The sequence below is a fragment of the Dermacentor silvarum genome, chromosome 9, assembly GCF_013339745.2.
Source record: "Dermacentor silvarum isolate Dsil-2018 chromosome 9, BIME_Dsil_1.4, whole genome shotgun sequence".
In the NCBI taxonomy this organism is placed as follows: Eukaryota; Metazoa; Arthropoda; class Arachnida; order Ixodida; family Ixodidae; genus Dermacentor; species Dermacentor silvarum.
Window position 1 is genome coordinate 85,281,636 of NC_051162.1, and position 19,655 is coordinate 85,301,290.

The 19,655-nt window shown below is 46.4% G+C and overlaps 1 protein-coding gene across 1 annotated transcript; it reads left to right on the forward strand.

Annotated features, from left to right (window-relative positions):
• Window positions 1-10,072: 10,072 nt before the first annotated feature.
• On the forward strand, window positions 10,073-16,918 carry LOC119464825 (transmembrane protein 45B). The gene is made up of 3 exons (XM_037725728.2): window positions 10,073-10,315; window positions 14,095-14,439; window positions 16,643-16,918. The coding sequence occupies exons 1-3, from the start codon at window positions 10,073-10,075 to the stop codon at window positions 16,916-16,918; spliced, it is 864 nt and encodes a 287-aa protein (XP_037581656.2).
• The last annotated feature ends 2,737 nt before the right edge of the window (window positions 16,919-19,655 follow it).

The following is a 19,655-nucleotide window of genomic DNA, read 5'->3' on the forward strand; positions in this document are numbered from 1 at the left end:
ACACACACACACACACACACACACACACACACACACACACACACACACACACACACACACACACACACACACACACACACACACACACACACACACACACACACACACACACACACACACACACACACACACACACACACACACACACACACACACACACACACACACACACACACACACACACACACACACACACACACACACACACACACACACACACACACACACACACACACACACACACACACACACACACACACACACACACACACACACACACACACACACACACACACACACACACACACACACACACACACACACACACACACACACACACACACACACACACACACACACACACACACACACACACACCCACACACAAACACACACACACACACCACCACACACCACACACACACACACACACACCCCCACACCCACACAACACACATCCACACACCACCACAACACACACAGACAGGACCAGACTGCATTACGCTACATACGTTGAAAAACTGAGAAATTGACCAAGCGATATAAGCAACCATGAATAACAATGAATAGAAGATACAATATGAAATGCAGCAATTGCAGGTGGTGAATATTTTGCGACTGATAAGCAGCAGCGCTTACCTATGAAAGCGTACGATATGATGACGACGACGACGAAGAGCAAAAGGGGCAGGCCGAATGTGAACGCTGCCATCGTCTTGTAGGTGGTAGTGCTTGGAAGCCTCCGAGATAAGCTGCAAGCCAACGAAGAGCGAAGACAGAACTCTATGCGCGGTCCCTTCAACACCACTTAGAACGAGTAGAGTTTAAACATGAAAGATAAAAAAATTACGTAGAATCTCCTCAGGGAGCTATCTCAATAATGTGTAAGCATTTCGTAGCGACGACGTGGTGTTGAGTGCTTACACTCAACACCATACTGGTAATCCTAGCACTGCTCAGCGGCATACATAATGGGGCTTTACGTGCCAAAACCACGATCTGATTATGAGGCACGCCGTAGTTGGGGGACTCCGGAATAATTTCGACCATCTGGGATTCTTTAACGTGCGCCTAAATCTAAGTACGCGGGTGTTTTCGCATGTGGCTATTTCATCAATTTTGTTAACAGTGATACCACTTTTATTTTACGTTCTTTCCCCCCCCCCCCTTTTTTTTTTTGCTGCTTTGTATGTGTTATTTATTTTAGTCATGGCAAATCAGTTCTGGGGAAGCCCGCAAGGAGGAGTACAGTTTATGAAGAAGTTTTTTTTAAGAAGTTTTTTTTTTTGTAGCTTCGTGGGGGGGGGGGGAGGGTACAGTTGGGTGGATGACAATTTCTCTCTTTCGTAAAGTTTACTCCCCTTGCATTACTCGCCGTGGTTGCACAGCCGCTATGGTGGATGCTGGAAGCACGGGGTCGTAGGATCAAATTCCGGCCTCGGCGGCTGCATTTCGATGGGGGCGAAATGCAGAAACGCCCGTGCACCGTTCTTTGGTTGCGCGTCAAAGAACCCCAGATGGTCAAAATTAATCCGGAGTTCCTCACTACGCGGCGTGCCGCGTAATCATATTGTGGTTTGGCAACTGATTTGACATATTTAGCGTCGGTTAATTGGCCTTCGCTTTGTGACCTGCCAGCCTCCTGGTTAACTCAGACGGCGCGAAATAGTGACAACTCCTGTAAGGCGTAGGTCCAAGGTTCGAATCTCGAGCCAGGACAAGTTTTTTGTTGAACTGCAAAGCTGTCTTTCTGAGAAACTGTGTGGGGCCTTTCCTTTGTAGATTCGTGCTACAGTTGAGTGGATGACAATTCTTCCATTGAATTACGTTGGTCATGTAAAAATTACGCTGGTGCATTCCGTTAACTCTGTTGCACCCCCCCCCCCCTCACGAGCCTCCGCCTGATGCATGCAGGGGATGAGAATCTACAGTGAAGCGGTTGGTTGCTTTCGTTCTCCCCGCGTCCAGCTACGTTGTATTGACAAAACTTGATTATTATTATTATTATTATTATTATTATTATTATTATTATTATTATTATTATTATTATTATTATTATTATCACAGTCCTCATAGAGGGACATTACCTAGTATAGCCAAGTTCTGCAAAACAATGCTAGACTGTGACGAACGAAGCCTACTTAAAGCAAAAGCCCGTTGAGTTGTAGGAAAACATAGGAACATAAGAATACTTACGGCTCTGAAACACAAAAGAAAATGAAAGAAAACATTATTTAATTTAGCGGTAATATTCACACAAAAACACTGCGTAACACCATAATATCCCGCTCGATTCCACTCTTGGCCAGTCGTGTAATTTGCTCTAGGTACGCAACATGGGGGCATTATAGTTGTTCAGGCAGAAAACACCAATAATAACAAAAACGGAACAAATGCGTAAAAAGATAACGCAAGACAAGTAGTCGAGAGACCTCGCAAAGCTTTGCAGGACCAGACTGAGTGTTGTTGTCAATTAATGGCGAGAGTATGGAATGTTTGGCTACAGAAGAGCTCGTTATCTCAAAAGCGTACCTTAGCAACACTAAACTAGAAAGCAATACAAATAGAACAAAGTTTTCACTGCAGAATAGTCTGCAGTGAAAGGAACACACCACGTGCACTCTCTAAACATACTAAATCTTGACACAAAGTAGGAAATGTACGCCTTGTGACAAGCGCGAGCAGTCTCATTTTCAAACAGTGAAAAGTCGCTAACGCGGGAAGCTTATCGCAATAAATTGAGATGGAAGAACAACACATCCAAGCACCCAGACTGTTGGGCGATGGTAGTACCCATGTAAGTAGTGCTCTCACGCTAGAAGCACGAATTCAGGTGCGTCAACAAGGTCTCGTTGTTTCACGGTTTATGTGTTTTGCACAAGACGTACGGGGGGGGGGGGGGGGGCGTATTGATTGCAAGTACGTGTAGGCAACCTAGAATCATCAAAAATATAGTGAGAAAAAGAGAGTCGGCAAATTGGGTGCAAAGGGATAACGAACACCGTTATGGAACTTTACAAGGACGGCACGCAAACGAATCAGGAAATAAGACTTGTACGATAACAGCGAGAGCCATGCTTTGCTTTTTTTTGAGGCCCGAGCTGGCGACCTGATAACAAGAACACAGCGGGCTGATTTCGGAACAGGATGAGACGCATCTGCTGCAGAAAGAAAGAAAGAAAGAAAGAAAGCTGGGGATGCCTGCTGCAGAAAGAAAGAAAGAAAGAAAGCTGGGGATGCCTCAGCACAATTTAACGGAATGCGCTTATCTCCTTCCAACCAGAACCACCGAACATGTCCCCTTTCCAGAGCGGTGGGGTTCAGAGCTTACGGGGAGCATTATCTGTTTAGAAGTGGGCATCAGCAAGAGACGTTTAGAGTATTGGTGTAAAAGACGTGGACAGGATTCTCACAGGCAAGGGCAAGTTTGCGACATGAAGTAGAGGTAAATAGGATGCCAGGCTGTGACATGGTGACATCTGTGTTGTTCACGTAGTCTAGGGGATTATTTGTTGCGACCCAGTTTACAGGACAATGTCATTAATGATGAGCTTCATTAACACGTACTTTCCGTTCGTTAGACGTTCACACTGCTTCCGAAAATCTCCTACTGACGGAACACTGTAGACTGATTACGTTTTAACGTTGGAGGCACGTGACGTCACATAACGCCGCTGTGGCCATGCTAACTGCGTTACCAAGAAATTCAGTTCTACATGGAAGAATATACGGTGGGAGACCTGCCATCTAACGGACGCATTGTGAGGCATAGACATGCCAGTCTGCGGTTTCAGCAGCGGAACCAGTCCTCAGAAGTTACATGTTCCACTCTTAAAATACACTGTGCTTGTGGTAGTAGAAAACCGGTTCTTGGTGTTATCCGCTATCGGCAGCTACTCGCTGCAAAGGCCTACCGAGAAGAAAGACTGACGCTTGCATGTATTTCATTTGTAGCTTCGTGACACAACTAGGTAGACGACAATCTTCCGTTTCGGGGACTTTCCTTCACCTTGAGGGATTCCGCTGAAATGATTTGCGGTATATATGTTTAGTTTGTGACTTTCCCCTGGATGCAAATCGGGCACATGGTAAATGGTTGTTCTGCAAGGCGGATTGGGTTGAGTTCAAGAGCGAGTGTAGAAGTTTCGTGGATTCGGCGGTGCGTTGTTTTCAGCCTAGTATTTCCGTCATGGTATTCTGTTCAGTACCGTTTTTATGATAGTGTAGATGCGCTACTTATAGCGTTAAGCTGCATATTCTACGTCCGCGTTTCAATGTACCACATATTGCTGCAGGGCTGAACGAACAACACCATAGATTGAGGTGTAGCTACGCAGTGGGACAGCAAAGTCTACAGTCTGCTAAACTATTCCGTGCAGAGACGAGGATTTCATCAGGTGTGATGCTCATCGCTTGCGATACGGCTGATACCGCCGTCTGCACTTGAGCCTGAATCGCTGGAGAGACGCGGTACCATACGGGCTTAGAAGCTTACGTTCCCCAGAGAACTGCATTTCCTGTGTGAGGTTTTCTCTCCATGATGGACGTGCCGGTGGTTGCGGTGCCCATGACTGAAGCGCTTCCATTTGGCTTGTTTTTTTTTCGTGTTCTTGTGGCCAAACACTGACTCATACCCACTACGGGAATCCTTGCTTGATTACTTGCTTGCTCGCTATACTATGGCGCCTACTGACAATGGGGAATTGGCCAATAATCTCGTGGTTAAAAGGGTGGGGGCAGAGGACACTTGAGAGAAAAAAGTATATGTCAGGATAAAGGTGAAATTGTACAAGGAATCAAAGTAGGATCCTTCGCTGATAGAGCATACAATGCTGGCACTTGTCTTTTTTGACAGCGAAGCTGTTTAAGCCAGCCGTAATTTGTGGTGCGTAGCCGTGGTAGCCATGGCAACTCGAAGAAGGAGGAGACCCCATGCATGCGCACATGGTCTCCTCCGCGCCAGCTCCCTGCCTTCCCGAGCCCTGCCTCTCTTCTCTCCGCGGCGCGCTGAGCCAGGAGAAAAAAAAAAAGCGAAAGCTTGCACTAGGCCGCGCAAAGCTCAAGACACAGCGAAGCTGGCAGATTGATATCGAGCGGGTAGCCTGCAGCGCGTTCGGCATCGGCAAGCAGCAGCGTTCTTGGCACTGTGCCAACCTTGGTTAGCGTGCCTGCGTTTGTGGCATGCCAGGAACGCTGTCGCTCGTGGGCGTCGACGCGTCCAGCACTAGGTGGTGGTGGTGAAAACTTATTTATTGGCCCTAAAATTGCTGCGGAGAGACTCCGGGTGGTCGGAGGTTCTTGTCTTGCGGTGGGGGGCCCTCAGTCCAGGGCTCCGCTTGCGGCTGCCGCTCTGCGGGCCCGGTCAATCAGACTCAGCTGATCGTCCAGGCTCTCGCTGGCCAGCAGCTCTTCCCATCGCTCCGCTGTAGGGTGTTGTATAGGGGGTATGGCAGTGATAGCCTGACATGCCCACGTGATATGAAATAAGGTTGCTTTAGCTGAGCCCCATGGGCAGCGAGGAGGGTATGCCGTGGGATTTATTTTACTGATGATGTGCAAATTGGGATAAGTGCCGGTTTGGATTTGTCTCCAACTCACCGATTCCTCTTTATTTAGTGTTTGGTCATCACGCGAAATGTCGCCAATGCGTTCGGCGTCGGCAAGCGACAGCGACCAACAAAGGACCTGTTTTTTGGGCCACTCTTAGAACGCTAAGAGAAAATAACCTAAATTTGCCGTCAAAGGATATTCCATGGGCATCTGTCTGAAGTTTGTATACTACCAACACGTGTCACACTCACAGGCACAGAGAGAAACAGAGAAATAGTGTTCCGACCTGAAACTTAAAACAGACGCCCTCGCATCTTACGTTATTTTATTTACTTTCAGTACTGCCAGTATCATGTGAGACCAAGATAGGTCAATATTAAAGTGGCTGTAGCTAAAGGTACGTCCGAGGCCTCCCTCCAACTTTTTTTTTTTTGCAGGTACGTTAGGCGAGGAAGGGGATGGTGGGGAGGGGGCAAACGTGATCGAGAATGCACATAGAGTAACTAACTTTGGTGGCAATCGGTGGCAACGCAGCTGAGGGCTGGCTTTTCTAAAGAAACATGCCATTGCAGTTTGTGATCAATACGTTATAGATAACGTATGTAAAGCGCACAATAACTAGTTTTTAGAAACGCCCCAATCTGCAAACATCATGCGGCAGAAATCTGAACAGTTTGCAGTAAGTGGTTAATATTACAAGTATGGAAACTCTCGCATTTCCGTCGTTTTATTAGCGTTGTGGCAAAATCTCCGATTGCTAGCTGGGTACCTGGTTTGAATACCAATACAAAAATTTTTTGTTCTGTTGTTTATCTTCTTTTTCTTTTTTTTCCCTGTTTCTGCCGGTGACAGTTTGCTTGACGTGGCGAAAGCCTTTTCATCACTTACATTTGACAAGACAAGACGACACTAAACAGGGAGTCATCAGTGCTTCCGGGCTGCCACGCGCATCGGGCCATGGGGTCATGCGTTAAAGTGAGCTTCATGCGCCGTTCTTACATGCGCTACAGAGCACACGTAAAAACAGCGGAATAAACATTGCATTAGATCTGGCTGTCGAGCGGCCGTGAGAACGCGTTTCTTGCTGTCATTTGCCATTTTGAGATCTAAGTGGTGAAATTGTTTTCGCCACGTCAGCTACAATGTTGCAAAAAGAAATTGAACAAGAAAGTAAACGATAAAAAAAAAAAACGTACGTTGCCGACGGGGAATCGAACCGTGGACCGCGGCGTGGCAGGCACGTTACTTCATCGCCACCACTGAATTATTTGTTTCATTATTACAGGGAAACAAAACTGAAAATATATTAGAGCGAAAATTGCTACACGCTCAAAACTATGGTAAACACAAACATGCGTCCACCAAGTGCATCCAGTCTGGCGGAGGTTCCTGCGCAGCGTACGTACTTCTCATATCAGCTGCACTTTCACGATAACAGGATCTTGCGGAAGGGGACTTTTCCTCTTCAAATTCACACAGTCAAATAGAGTACGACGAATAATAGTCCAACCTCTACGCGATAGTTTTTGCCATGACTTCATATACCTTAACGATGCATCTGACCTTATCAATGGACACTAATGTCGCAGCAACGTAAAACAGAAAAAAAAGAAAGGCTAGTTTAAAAAGTTGAAGAGCTCCATGGAGGCATATGTTTGAACAGGACCCCCAGAAAGCAAATTTATTTTGGCAGGCATTCTTTCCGCCATGCAGCGATGGATGATTCTGCAAACGGTGTGCGGCATTTGTCGAGTCACCTGCTGCAGAACCGTCCGAAGGTGCTGGCGCGTCGCACGTACAGGAAAGTAGGTATCATGGTGTTTTCAGCTCCTTGACTTCACAGTTCTGATTTCTGTATTTATAATTGCAATAACATATTATCGGTTATAAGTTGTTCGTGCTTTAGAAGGCGAGGATCCTTTCCACTAGCAAAAATATTTTGAAGCCTTCGCTATGACTTTTTAAAACAAAAACCGCATTCTCTAGACTCGCATCAGCAGCCCTAAAATTCGGAGTGTAACACTTTTTCCGTTGAAGGCACTTCTGAGAGTTGATGCTTCTATTAGTGCTTCTATTAAAGTACATGCTTCTAGTATGAGAGTAGACGATTCTATTTTAGGTGTTTAGTAGCCCTGCGCAAAAGTTTCCTTCTGATTTGGCACTGAAACGCTGCCTGTAAAGTTGAGAGTTTCGCTTCAGACGGAGATTGCATTCTGTGTGTACAAACCAGAGTGTGTTGGGCTAGTGCTTTGGCTAGACATCGCTGAAGATGGCACTTTAAGTATAGACGTTCAGAGTGGTAAGATTCTGTGAAATAAAGTTGGCTTACTGACGTTTCCGAATCTTAGTATAGAATGAATAAACTTAGTATTTTCTTGACACAGTCCTCTAAATTTATTGGTTCTGGGAAAGTGACATTTTATGTTCACTGCGAATAATTTTGGACATCTTGTGTCTCTAGTAGAATACTGCAGAAACTCGGTGATGCATATCGGGTACTATATATGTACTGTTGAAAGTACATTTGAAATTACACCAAAGTCATGAAAATGTTATCTCTACTATGATGGCTTTCCTTCATGTTTATTTGCGCTTGAAGGAATACTTTAGCTGCAGTGTTTACCAGTAACACAAATGACTGTTACGTATCATGTGCACAGGGAAACTTTCGAAGAACGCAATGTTTTGCTGAATAAGATATGCCGCGCCAAAATTGCTTTCGGTAGTGAGAAATGTCTAGTTGTTGCTGCGCTCTCTCGCTGGTTGAGATCCTCTGGTGTTTCTTGTATAGCGATAGTTCTTGTACCCGAAATAAAAGTATTGATTAGCGTGAGCTCAATGGTGGTATAAAACCAAAAAATGCTTTTATTTATGTTCGAATAAGACATGGAATGCGTACTTTGTTTTTATTCGTTATTTAGGAAGGCAACGGCGTTTTTTGCCTCGTAGGCAAAGCCAACACCTTAAGGCCAATATTGAAAAGCTGCTCGTTAAGGGTAGAAAACTGTGGTTGAAAACCTTTCTTGAACACCATATCTTGGTAAAGAACAGACGCTGCGGAATACGCAACTAACGCTAATATGTAAGCAGGGTTTAATGGGTTAGGATGAAGTGGCAGGTAACTTGTTGTTTTACAAAGATTTTAGAATAATCGCCAGCCTCCTATGGTGCAATTGAACCTCTTCAGGTGAAGTACTTGAGGAGACGAATATGATCAGGACAACAAATAATAATGCTGAAATTTCCAATGAAAAAGGTTTCACTCATTAGCTTTCTAATTATTGAAGAAGAGCAACATTTTGCAATTGCAGAAGTGAGAAGCGTTCATAATTCCTGCAAAGTGAATACAACTTCATTGCTCCCGGCTTTAACTTCGAATTTACAACTTCAACTTAATATGAATGCTTCGAAGCTTAATTATCAAAATCTTGTTAAATATATATCCATCAAATAATTTGCTGCTTAACGAGTCGCGAAATATTTAATAAACCGATTTGACGCGTCCGGCTTCCGAATATTGATGCCCGAGCGAGGGGAGCATATATGCAGGTGTATGCTGCCCGAAGCTGAAGAAATTCAAGGCAAAACACAGTGCGGGCCGGCTCAAAAGATAGCGATTTCTCTGCAACACAATGGTGGTGCCTGCGAGGCGTGTTTGGCAGTAGTGGCGACAGGTAGCGCCACCGTTTTGTTGTGGTGACGTCGTGAGCTGCCTGTGTAAGATCTATGCAAAGACCTCCATCCCTTGATATGAGCACCATCTCAAGAAAACCACCCAGATAACGGCCGTAATTTGCAGCCGAAGTGGTATAAAGCATAGCGAAAAACTAAAACACGATTCCCTTAGCGTAAATGGGGAGACGGGTTAGAAATGGCAACCCCTTCCGCCTGAAGTGGGCCAAATGTCGTTAGACGATGACGTAATTTCTGGTGCATTCGGCGGTCAGCGGCAAAAATAAAAAAAAAGATAAGAACGCTGCTGCGGTAATAGCAGTTAGGATAATTTCACAATAAATAGACACCAGGTTATTCACCTAGGGAGTTAATAAATAACCATTGCTCCTAATTTTTGGTTTCCTGTCCATGACTGTTCAGACTTGTTCGAAGGTAAATCAATTGCATACGCGAAAGTAACAACTATAATGATCTCAATCTTACTTATGTTTCCCTCTTCCACTATTATCATATACGAAACAATGTTAACGCACTATTAGATGCACACCTTTTTTGTGTGCCATAACTACAGCAAGTCTACGCCAGGCTAATGTGGTGCAAATTCGTTTTGAGAAATAATAACAACATGCAGGCCACAGTTACTGCTGAAGTTGCGTAGATGTGCAGTGGCAACAAGATGGATGCTTCAATCGCCCCAGGGGGGTTGCAGTGTGCACAAATAATGGTAGAGAGTGTGAGCAGGGTCCTTCAATGCTTTTCATTGAAGACCCCTGTTATTAGATTAGGGGACGTAAGCGGCTTGCGTCCACTAATAAATGATGTAGTCTGCGTACCATGGTCACGCGAAATGACTGACACAGCAGACAGGCCACGGCTGCGTTTCCGTTTGCAGACGAGCATGGGAACCTTCTATGGTCACGTGCTTCCAGGCGCCATACTATTTGCCTTCGGCACCTGGTGGTCGCTATGGACTTGGCGGCGGCATGCCAGGTGTCGCGCCACCGGGGAGCGTTTTGTGGCCAGCGCCTCCTCCGGCCGCGCTGAAGGCATGGCCAAAATATTTGCTGCGACAGTGGGAGTGGCTACCGAGGTAAGCCGTAATCGTTACACAACTCCGTGGGTGAGTACTTGATGCGATCACTTTTTTGTTCTTCGGGAACTTTGAATGATCGGACAGACCGCGTTCTCGCACAATAATGTGGGGAGGTCGAAAACTGACCAGGGTTGCACTAGTAAGTAGGATGAACTTATGAGATGGGGAGGAGATAGAGGGGCGCCTGATGGGTTGGCATGGACGACCATGTCGTTAGTTAGGGGAGGAGCAATGATATTTAATTTTAATATGAATAAATTCGTAGGTATTACATGCCAAAATTACGATTTCATTGGACACTGGGTTAATTTTGACCACCTGGGGTATTTTAGCGTGCATCCAAAGCACTCTACCCGGGTGTTCTTGCATTTCGCCCCCGTCGAAATGCGCCTGCCGCGGCCGGTATTCGATCCCGCTACCTCGTGCTTGGCAGCACAATACCATAACTGCTAAGCCCCTGAAGAGGGTGTGTGGCAGATGGCAATCGCATGCGGCGCGATCTCCCCGAGATCACGTGAGCATGAGCGTGTCAGGGCTCATGCTCACGCATTCTCGACTCATCGGAGTGGGCTGTAGTGCGTCACCAGGGATCATGCTGCCATGCGCGCTCCATCATGGGGCCTCTTCGATTATGAGTTCCTGACAGTGCCGGACTGCTTGAGACTGCGGCTCCGCACTCGATTTCGCTCGGGTAGCTTCAGAAACTCCGCCTATTGTCCGAGAATCGTCAGAAGCGGGTGCATTTTACAGAGAAGCTGTCTATGGCTAGGGTTCTATGCATTTTCGTGTCCTGAACAGACCTGCGTGTGCAACAACTCCGCTTCCGAATTTGATGCAAAATTGCTTCGTTCTATGCAAAAGCTTATACTTCTCATCACTTGGATATTCATTTTCAGTACATTAGTTACCGATAGGCACCATTATCAAAATCAGTACACTCTCAGGTAGATAATAAGGGTTTCTCAAAGATAGCACATGGCCACGTCGGCCATGGGTAAGCTCGCACCACCCTGTTTTGTCGTCGTTCCAAGCGCTTGCGTGCCTAGTTTCCTTCGGCTCTCCCGGCGTGGCGGTACCGTCGCGTGTGTCTACTTTACGCGAGGTGCGTCTCGTCCGGGTGGCGGTCCCGTCGCGCATGTCTAGTTTCCTCCGGCTCATCGAGGTGGCGGTAATCTTCCACGCGAATGTATGCCACCGATCAAGACTGCCGATCAAAATAAAAGTGTGTGTGCATGCGTCTTTCTTCGGCATGACCACTGTCGCAGCTGAAGAGAAATAAAGTTTGGTCATATCTTCGATCTAAATTCTGTGTCACCTCTATGTCGTCTGCTAAACTGCTTCGCTGGTAATCCACCTTCACAGTTGTGGAATGGTGCGTGATTTTTTTTTCATGGACCGGAAGTTCCGGACTGCCCGCGGATTGTCTCAGCGGTCAGCAGATTTTTGCTCGGTCAAGCGTAAGCAGCTAGTCGACGACGGCTGTCTGAAAAAGATGCGCGTGACGTCTGCCGCCATGTTAAAAAAGATGTTGCGTGCTTCTGAGTACTTTGCGCGTTCCAGACGGTAACTATTGTGCACTCAGCTATCACCTCTCTTACATCAGTGCTTTGCGTGCCAATATGCGAGCTTTTCATGAGCCATGTAAGTCTGCAGCTTTAGTCTTAGTGCTTTTAAGGAAACGTGCACAACGATCAGGCGCACATGCTTGCCTTTCTTGATGCGCTTCGCGAAATCTGTCATGCTCATTACTGTACGTGTAGTAAACATGTGGGTTTCTCCTTTCAGGCGAGTGAAGCTTGTGTGCGAGGAAGCAGATCCTACTGCATTTATGGCTGTTTCTCACTGGTAGCAGGGATGGCATACAATAGGAGCTTCGCCGATTGCTGTTCACATATTTGGATCTCTTCTATTGCCAATTTCGAGCGCTCGCGTTTTGACGCGCAGAATTAGTAGACGGTGTACTTGCGCTTGGTCTTAGATGCGAGTCGGGCCTTCCGTAGATGGTCTCACGAATTTTAAGGATACTGGCGGGTGCTTTCTGCGTGAACAGCGACGTAGTACAATTGCAATTTTGCTTATGCTTGTATGGGAATTCTGCTTAAGTTTTGCAGGCAATGACCTAGCTTAATTGCAGTGTTTAAGTGGTACGAAGAGCGAGAGCGCGACGTAAACTGCATTTTGCGAATACGTTGTAGGTGCTCAGGCTGTGATTCCGCTGTGCAAGGTTTGAGGTTGTGTCGATGGCGTCGCCTCCGAGACTGCACAATCTCGGTGGCCACGCTAATGAGTTCGCTGGGTAGTGGGGTTAGCTATGAGCAGACGACGGCAGCCAAGAGAGTGACTACCGGCCACGGTGCTTTCGAGCAAATCCTCCGACTGTTCTCCGACAGCTGGATCCCACAACTGTGACGCACCCTTCTGTCAGGTCTAGTTAGATTGGAAGCCGTCGGTGGTTTACGGACAGCCCGGGACAGGATAATCGAAGAGGCCCACTGTCATTGTCAAGTACGAGGATCGGCAGGAAGACATAGCGGACACGTGTCTCACAAATATCGCGACGTGTTCCGAATCCTTACAAAGAAAACTATCCATGCAGAGACGCTGTGCGTAATTCATTTCGGCCAGGAGTAGCGCAGGTCAGCAATCAACGCCAGATATACAACAAATAGACAGCACCGAAAACGTCGATGGTGTGTTCACTGCCAGCAATGGTGGACTGGGCAGCTTGCGCTGCACAGTGCCGACACAACGCCCACACTCTCGCCGTTCTCTAGGCGTTTGAGCGACTGCCATTTGACCATGAAAATGCGCAATCACGTTTGAAACGATACAAAAAGGGCGGTACGCCAGCATGCCTAGGACCCCCCCCCCCCCCCCCCCCAAAAAAAAAGAACAATGACGGCGTCACCAAAAAATGCTGGCCGCGAATTTCTCGAAAATGGCCCGTTCATTGATTATTCCGGTAAAGCCTTGTGCGTGCTGGGTAAATCAGTTCTCAACAACGTTGGGTGTTGATGAAAAAAGAAAAGCAGTGACGTGTCAAGGGAATTGCTGTTATAGTGTTTCATTGCAGTGGCAGTAGGCATAGGTATAGGCAAATTCACTCATGATTCGACTCACGTACTCAGGCTCACTGACCCGGGAGTCTGAGTTGGCCCGGCTGAGCAGAATGTTGGTGAGCCGGAGTTCGAGGGATCCCTAAGCGTTAACCAACATGAATGGACAATTACAATGTAGACTACATTCCCAGAAAATCTTGCACACATGCACGCGCAAACAGTCGCACAGACACGCCCACACACACACATAATAAGGACGGACATATATCACTAACTGTCCAATTATTTATTAGTTAACGAGAATGAGTTTTCTTGCTTGCAGAGCCATAGTCATGAACGATGCAACAAACAGAAGCCACACTGTCCAAAGTGGTGAAAATGCAAGTGATAAAGCGCTGTGCTAGGGGATTTCGCATGGTGAACAGTTTTGAAGAATAGTTCGTACTATAAATTTCTCTGCCACGCTGACACATGTATGTTAGTTGCTTTACGTGGTAGGCTTCTGTAATCCCAAGATTTGTTTGTCAATTGTGCCGTTCGCTACCACTTCTAGGACTCCGGGTGGCGACCACTCTGTTTGAAATAATTGCAAGGTTGCCGTCCACCGCCCTGATACATTGTACGATTGCTGGCGGAAGGTTGTGCGTTAAAACAACTACCATCAGGAATGAAAAAAGAAAGAAAGAAAGAAAACAACCGTTTTCTTGTCATTTGTAGATACGCAAGTGCATTTCCAAGGGCGAGTGGGCTCCCAGGAACTGGCATCACATGGCCACGTACGTGTTTTGCGGTCTCAGCGGACCCGCGGATCTGCTGTCGTCGTCATCGAGGGGACCAGGACTTTTGCCGGTGGACTCTGACTACGCCGTGCTGTTGCTTTCTTTCGTGGGCGAAGGGCTCGTGTTCCACGTACACTCGCACGGCAGGGCACCACTCGACGTGCTCGTGCACGAGCTGCTCGTCTACGCCATCGTGGCGCAGGCCGCCTGCCTTGGCATCGAGATGGCGCGACGATCGAGCGTGGTGGCGGCACTTGCGAGAGGATTCTGCGCCATATTGCAGGTGAACCGCGTGGTGGCGAAAACTAAACGGGCATGTGAAAGCATGTGGCAGGACGAAGCGGTTTTTCAGGCCCAACTCGGGCTACCATTTTAATTCAATGGCAAGCAAAAGCTTTTTCTTGAGAAACGTTCCACCGTCTTGAACAAAGTATATTAAACCTGAAATAAAACAAAATAAATATTATTTTAACTGGATGGTCACACTATTCTGATTTGCGCCTCAGATGTCTGTAATGGTTGCAGTATTTGTTGTGGGTCTTTTACTTCATTCCCGGCTGCCTCTGCAGAACCCTTGCTGTGCCTTCTTTATCACTGCCATTTATGTTCGCGCTTGTACAGATTTGATTGAACATTGTCATGATGACCTAATGGAGATCGCTTTTGGGGAACTTCTAAATCGTGATTGTTCGCCTAAAATACGAAGACGCCACTACTCTTGCACAAATACCATTGTACCAGCTATCACTCGCCCCAAAAGTTGTCGCATGCTTGTTGGTAGATTTACATTTTACCTGCAGTCACTGACGTACTACAATTGCATGTGTTCGCGCACGACCATGCAGAATGACGGATAGTAGAGGACGAAACTGCGCACAAACCAGGAAGTAAGGACGAACGCTACCTCTTGTCTTCGTTGTTCGTGGTGTTATCTTTTTTTCTTCTTGAGCGCCTGAAACGCGGATGTCAACACGTTCGTGTTATAATGAATTCCGAGCGAAGCAATATTGAAAAATTATGGTGGTAAATGACTCCTGACCTGCTATGTCATCTGAGTGACAGCTGCGCTGCAACTCGATCAGCCATTGCTGGTGGTCGTTGGTCTACGTAAAATAATGGGGTGCACGCTGTGTTTCGTCAAGAAGTGTTAGTTCGAGACGTGGGTTTTCCTGAAGTACATGGACCTGTGGCTACGGGAAACGCCTTTTTACTATATGGCCAAGCGAGTGAAAAAAAATGTGGATCAGCGTTGTAGGGAAACTGTGTTATAGTAAAGAGCGAAAGCTGTACAGTGATGTTCCTTGCTTCAAGCGGCAGAGATTCTCATGGCCTCTCTGGTCATGCGCACTTTTGGGGATGACCTTTTATTTGGCGTTGGCTGAGTAGGCATTTTTCTCTCGCTTGATTTAGATTAACCAGCGTAATATTTGCTGCTGCCCCATACTACGCTACCAAAAGAACACAATTGAGACATTGTTCTGAGTGCTCTCGCGTGTGACCTAGCGGGAGTTCGATGTGCTTGTGTGCAACTTTCGAACAGGTCTGCTTTGCCTAAAGTGCCTTTTTGAATGCCATGGTCCATGGCGTCAGCGTGCTCAAATCTCCGAGCCATGGTCTAGTTATTTTCACTACGTTTCGCACATTTGGAGTGGTTTCGGACTTGTGCTGATTAGCTGACTCGATGCGGATGCATCAAAGTGCGCGTGTCGATATGAGTCGTTGTGACAATTAGGGACACAAATTTGCAGAGCGGTATGACATATCCGTCCTAATGGGACTGGTGAGGCCGATGTACGTGGTTCACCTACAAAAGTCCGTAAGTCGGCTGCTTTGCAAAGCTCTATCGTAGCCTCCCAACGGTCCAAAAATGAAATTGGAAATGAAAATACACTCTGTCGCATTAATTTTTTATTTGTGTGTGTGTGTGTGTTGCGTATTCTCAGCATCCCGGAACAGTGAACATTTCTACCCCAAGCGTGGAGCGCAAGGGTAAACAGCACTGTTAATGTGTGTGGTCACCCCGGCTCCGTTTTTTTTTGTAGCACAATACGCAGACAATTGAGTGTTAGCGTGAAACTAAGTGATCAGGGCTTGCCCACGGTACAAAGGTGGGAAATTTTTGTACCGTTCAGGAGGCCCCTGGTATAACGATTAAGCTGTTTTATACCTTAATTCAAAATAGTCAGTGGATTCAGGGGGTCCACATGAAATATCGACTTCTCACATAACGTTCAGATGGGGAAGCCTTCTTCTGTAGGACAGATGTCATTGTGATTTCATATTCGATGAAAAATGGGCCGTTGGAAGATAGCTTCAGGTTCGAGCAGAGTTTTGCTGGCAGCCAACTTACACGATGAAAATTCTGTTCAGGGCAATGTGAGACTGCGGAGAAAGCTGTGTTTTAGCAAGGAGCTTTTTTTTTTATCAGTAGTTCGTTCAAGCTCACCAGGGTCATGCAACCTCGTTTGTTTTACCTGACTACACAGGGAACCTGGCTGATCCAGATCGCCTTTGTTCTTTTCGACCCAAGGGAGCAGAAACGCTGGGACTCCCACAGCAAGCGCGACGCCATGCTGGCGGCCGCCATCTTCCCTGTTCATGTGGTTGGCGCGCTGGTTTACGTCTGCTTGCTGGGAACCATGTTTGCACGACGTGGCAAGGTTATCTACTCCCGACTGCCGAAAGAGGCGGAGAAGGAGAAGGAAGGCTGCTTCACTGCTGCCTCTGTCCGACCCGGCATTCTGTCTGCCCTGATTCCTTGAACCACAGACATGGCCCCATTTTACGCAGTAAACGCCTTAACACCCCTATGGCCTGCATAGAGGGTACTTCGCTGGCCCCATGGCTAACACTCTTAATCTTAAGGGGTAAGATTGAATCACTGATGGGGACAAATGAGTTCCCATAATTTTTTTCAGTGAATTGTCAATAAATAACGTGATAGCTGCGACAGACGACATAGCTGCTTGAAATAAACCTTAAACGCTATCGCGGAAAAACTGTAGTGTCAGGTATTTCGGCCCGCACCAGGTGGTCAAAATTATTCAAATTTTTGACTACGGCTTCTTTCATAGTAGGGATTGTTTGTGCTCGCGTCTTGTGCTAGACATTTTTTCACAGCCTTGAAGGTAAGGGTGTCAGCCACGGAAATTATGATAGCCCATAAGGGTGTAAGATTTCTTCATGTGATAGCGACGGAACGCCGGACTCGAGGCCCATGATGACAATACGAATAGCACACTTAGTGCCGGCTTACGGGAATATTCTGTTCTATTTCGCCGCACACTAGTTGGTCAGTATATTTCGTTATGGTGCAGAGAGCATTTTGATTACGATGACGTTAATCAGTGTGTAGAAGTAGACGACCCACGCAGGGCTTATTCTTTCGATTCTTCCCCGAATTTTGTTGTTTCTTGAAAAAGCTGGACGTTTTTCCTTATGTCAGTTCCACATTGTGGTGTGCTCCTTTCATCAGCAAATAAAAACCAAACCAATTATCGGGACAGATTCTCGAGACCACAGTAAGAACATTGACGAGGCACTCAGCCTTGTTGACTGTTGCACCATAATGTAAAAATAGTTTGTAAATTATATTTTTATTTATTTATTTACCCTTGGCATTTTAGTGGTAGCAAGCGGCAAAAAAATTACAGTAAGCGTTTCCTTGAAGTGTTTCCACAACCCCTTGATGGTTCGTTTGCCTGTATCTACAAGATGAGAGCCACCTCTTTCAGTCAAATACAATTTTTGCATTATTAGCACAGCTTGCAGTTTTCAAATTGTCGATGTCATACTGATCAAGTCTATTAAATGGAGTAGTTTTTTTGGATATGTTATTTCTTCTTGCGGCTTTCTTTTTCAGTTTGGCGTTCACGCGGACAACATTCATAAGAACGATCCATGCATTCTTCAGTGTGAAACTGCGAACAGAAACAGATTCTCTCCGGACTCTCAGCGTTCGGTGACCCTGCCTACAAATTCTTCAAAAATTTCAATGAGTTCAATGTTATCCTGACAGTATAGCGTACAATTCAATTACAAAAGGCTGTCTAGATCTGTAGCCCGAGGCTAGCAATTAGCCAATGCAGGAAGTACAACTGTGCACGCAACTTTTATTTCACATGAATGCATAGGAAGCAGTCATCGGGGGGTATGGCACCAAGTTCCCTTTCTGTGCGTTAATGAAACGTATAAAGAAAAAGAAATGACAAACCAGGGCATAGGCATAATATACTTGCCTGCAATGAGTCAACAATATGTCAGTACGTAAATAAACAGCCCGAAAGTAATTTGTGCCTCAAATATTCATAACTGCAGTTGCAGCAATATCTGTGCAAGCACAAGGGTCGGTAACTCTACGTGAAACTAGTCGCTGCACAGATACTGGGGAGGGTTCTAAGCTTCCTTCTGCACTGTCTTCAGAAGCAGCCCACTGCGTGTTGCTAAGGGGCTTAAATTGTATAAATCTCCTTGGCCATTTCATGCCTGTGATCTCAGGAAATTAGGCAACGTTAAAGTTAGCACCTTTCGGGAGGCATGGCTCATTTATTCCGTGAGCACAGAGTTGGGAAAGCGTCCACTATCCAATCACAATCGAGATCCGACGAAGAATCGGTCTTGTACTGCCGTCCCTCTCGGCAAGAACTTGTGCAATTATTTCACTGAGGTGATTTCAACAACCTTGACGAAATTCTAGAATTGCAAAATATATATTTCACAATTTAATAAATACGGCTACATTAAGCTAGCAGAATTGTGCAGTCACTCAGTGTTGTAGAAGAAATATGCATGCACTGTAGAAAAAAGAAGTCACAGTTTTGCCCGAAAGGCGAAGCATTTATTGCGATATCAAATTGTCAGACAGCTATACGAAGTAAGGGGAGTATTTTCATCGGCCCCATAAAACAGCTGTAAACATTCGCTTACTAACTAAATTAAGAATGGTGTCACGCACACACAGGTGAACATGAACACATCGCACTCGATGACAGCGGAGACTCGCTGTCGGACCGCTGACGTGATGGAGTGGCAGTAGCGGCGAGCGAATTGCCCTTCGTGCTGCCGCTCAACTCAATGCGAACTAGATGTGCGAGAACACAGCGCATACGAAGGCATCAGCTATCTCGGGGGACCTTCTCTTTGCATCCACCGCAGATTACTCCGGGCGGCCCCGCGGCCACGCGCACCCGCGTGGGCCGCTGTATCTTGAAAGCCATCTGCGCCGGGGACACAGTCCGCCGTGCGCTGTGTTTCCGCGGTTTAGTTCGCGTTGATGCGAGACGCTGCACGAAGGTCAATTCACTCGCTGCGGCGCTTCCTCACTCCAGCGTTTTGATAGCGAGTTTACGCGGTCATCGAGTGAGATGTGATCATGTTTGCTTGTCCACGTTGATGTTTGCTTGACACCATGCTTGTTCATTGAGTTAGTATGCCTATGTTTACACGTTTATACGGCTGATAAAACTACTAACCTGACTTCGTATAGCTGTCCGCTAATTT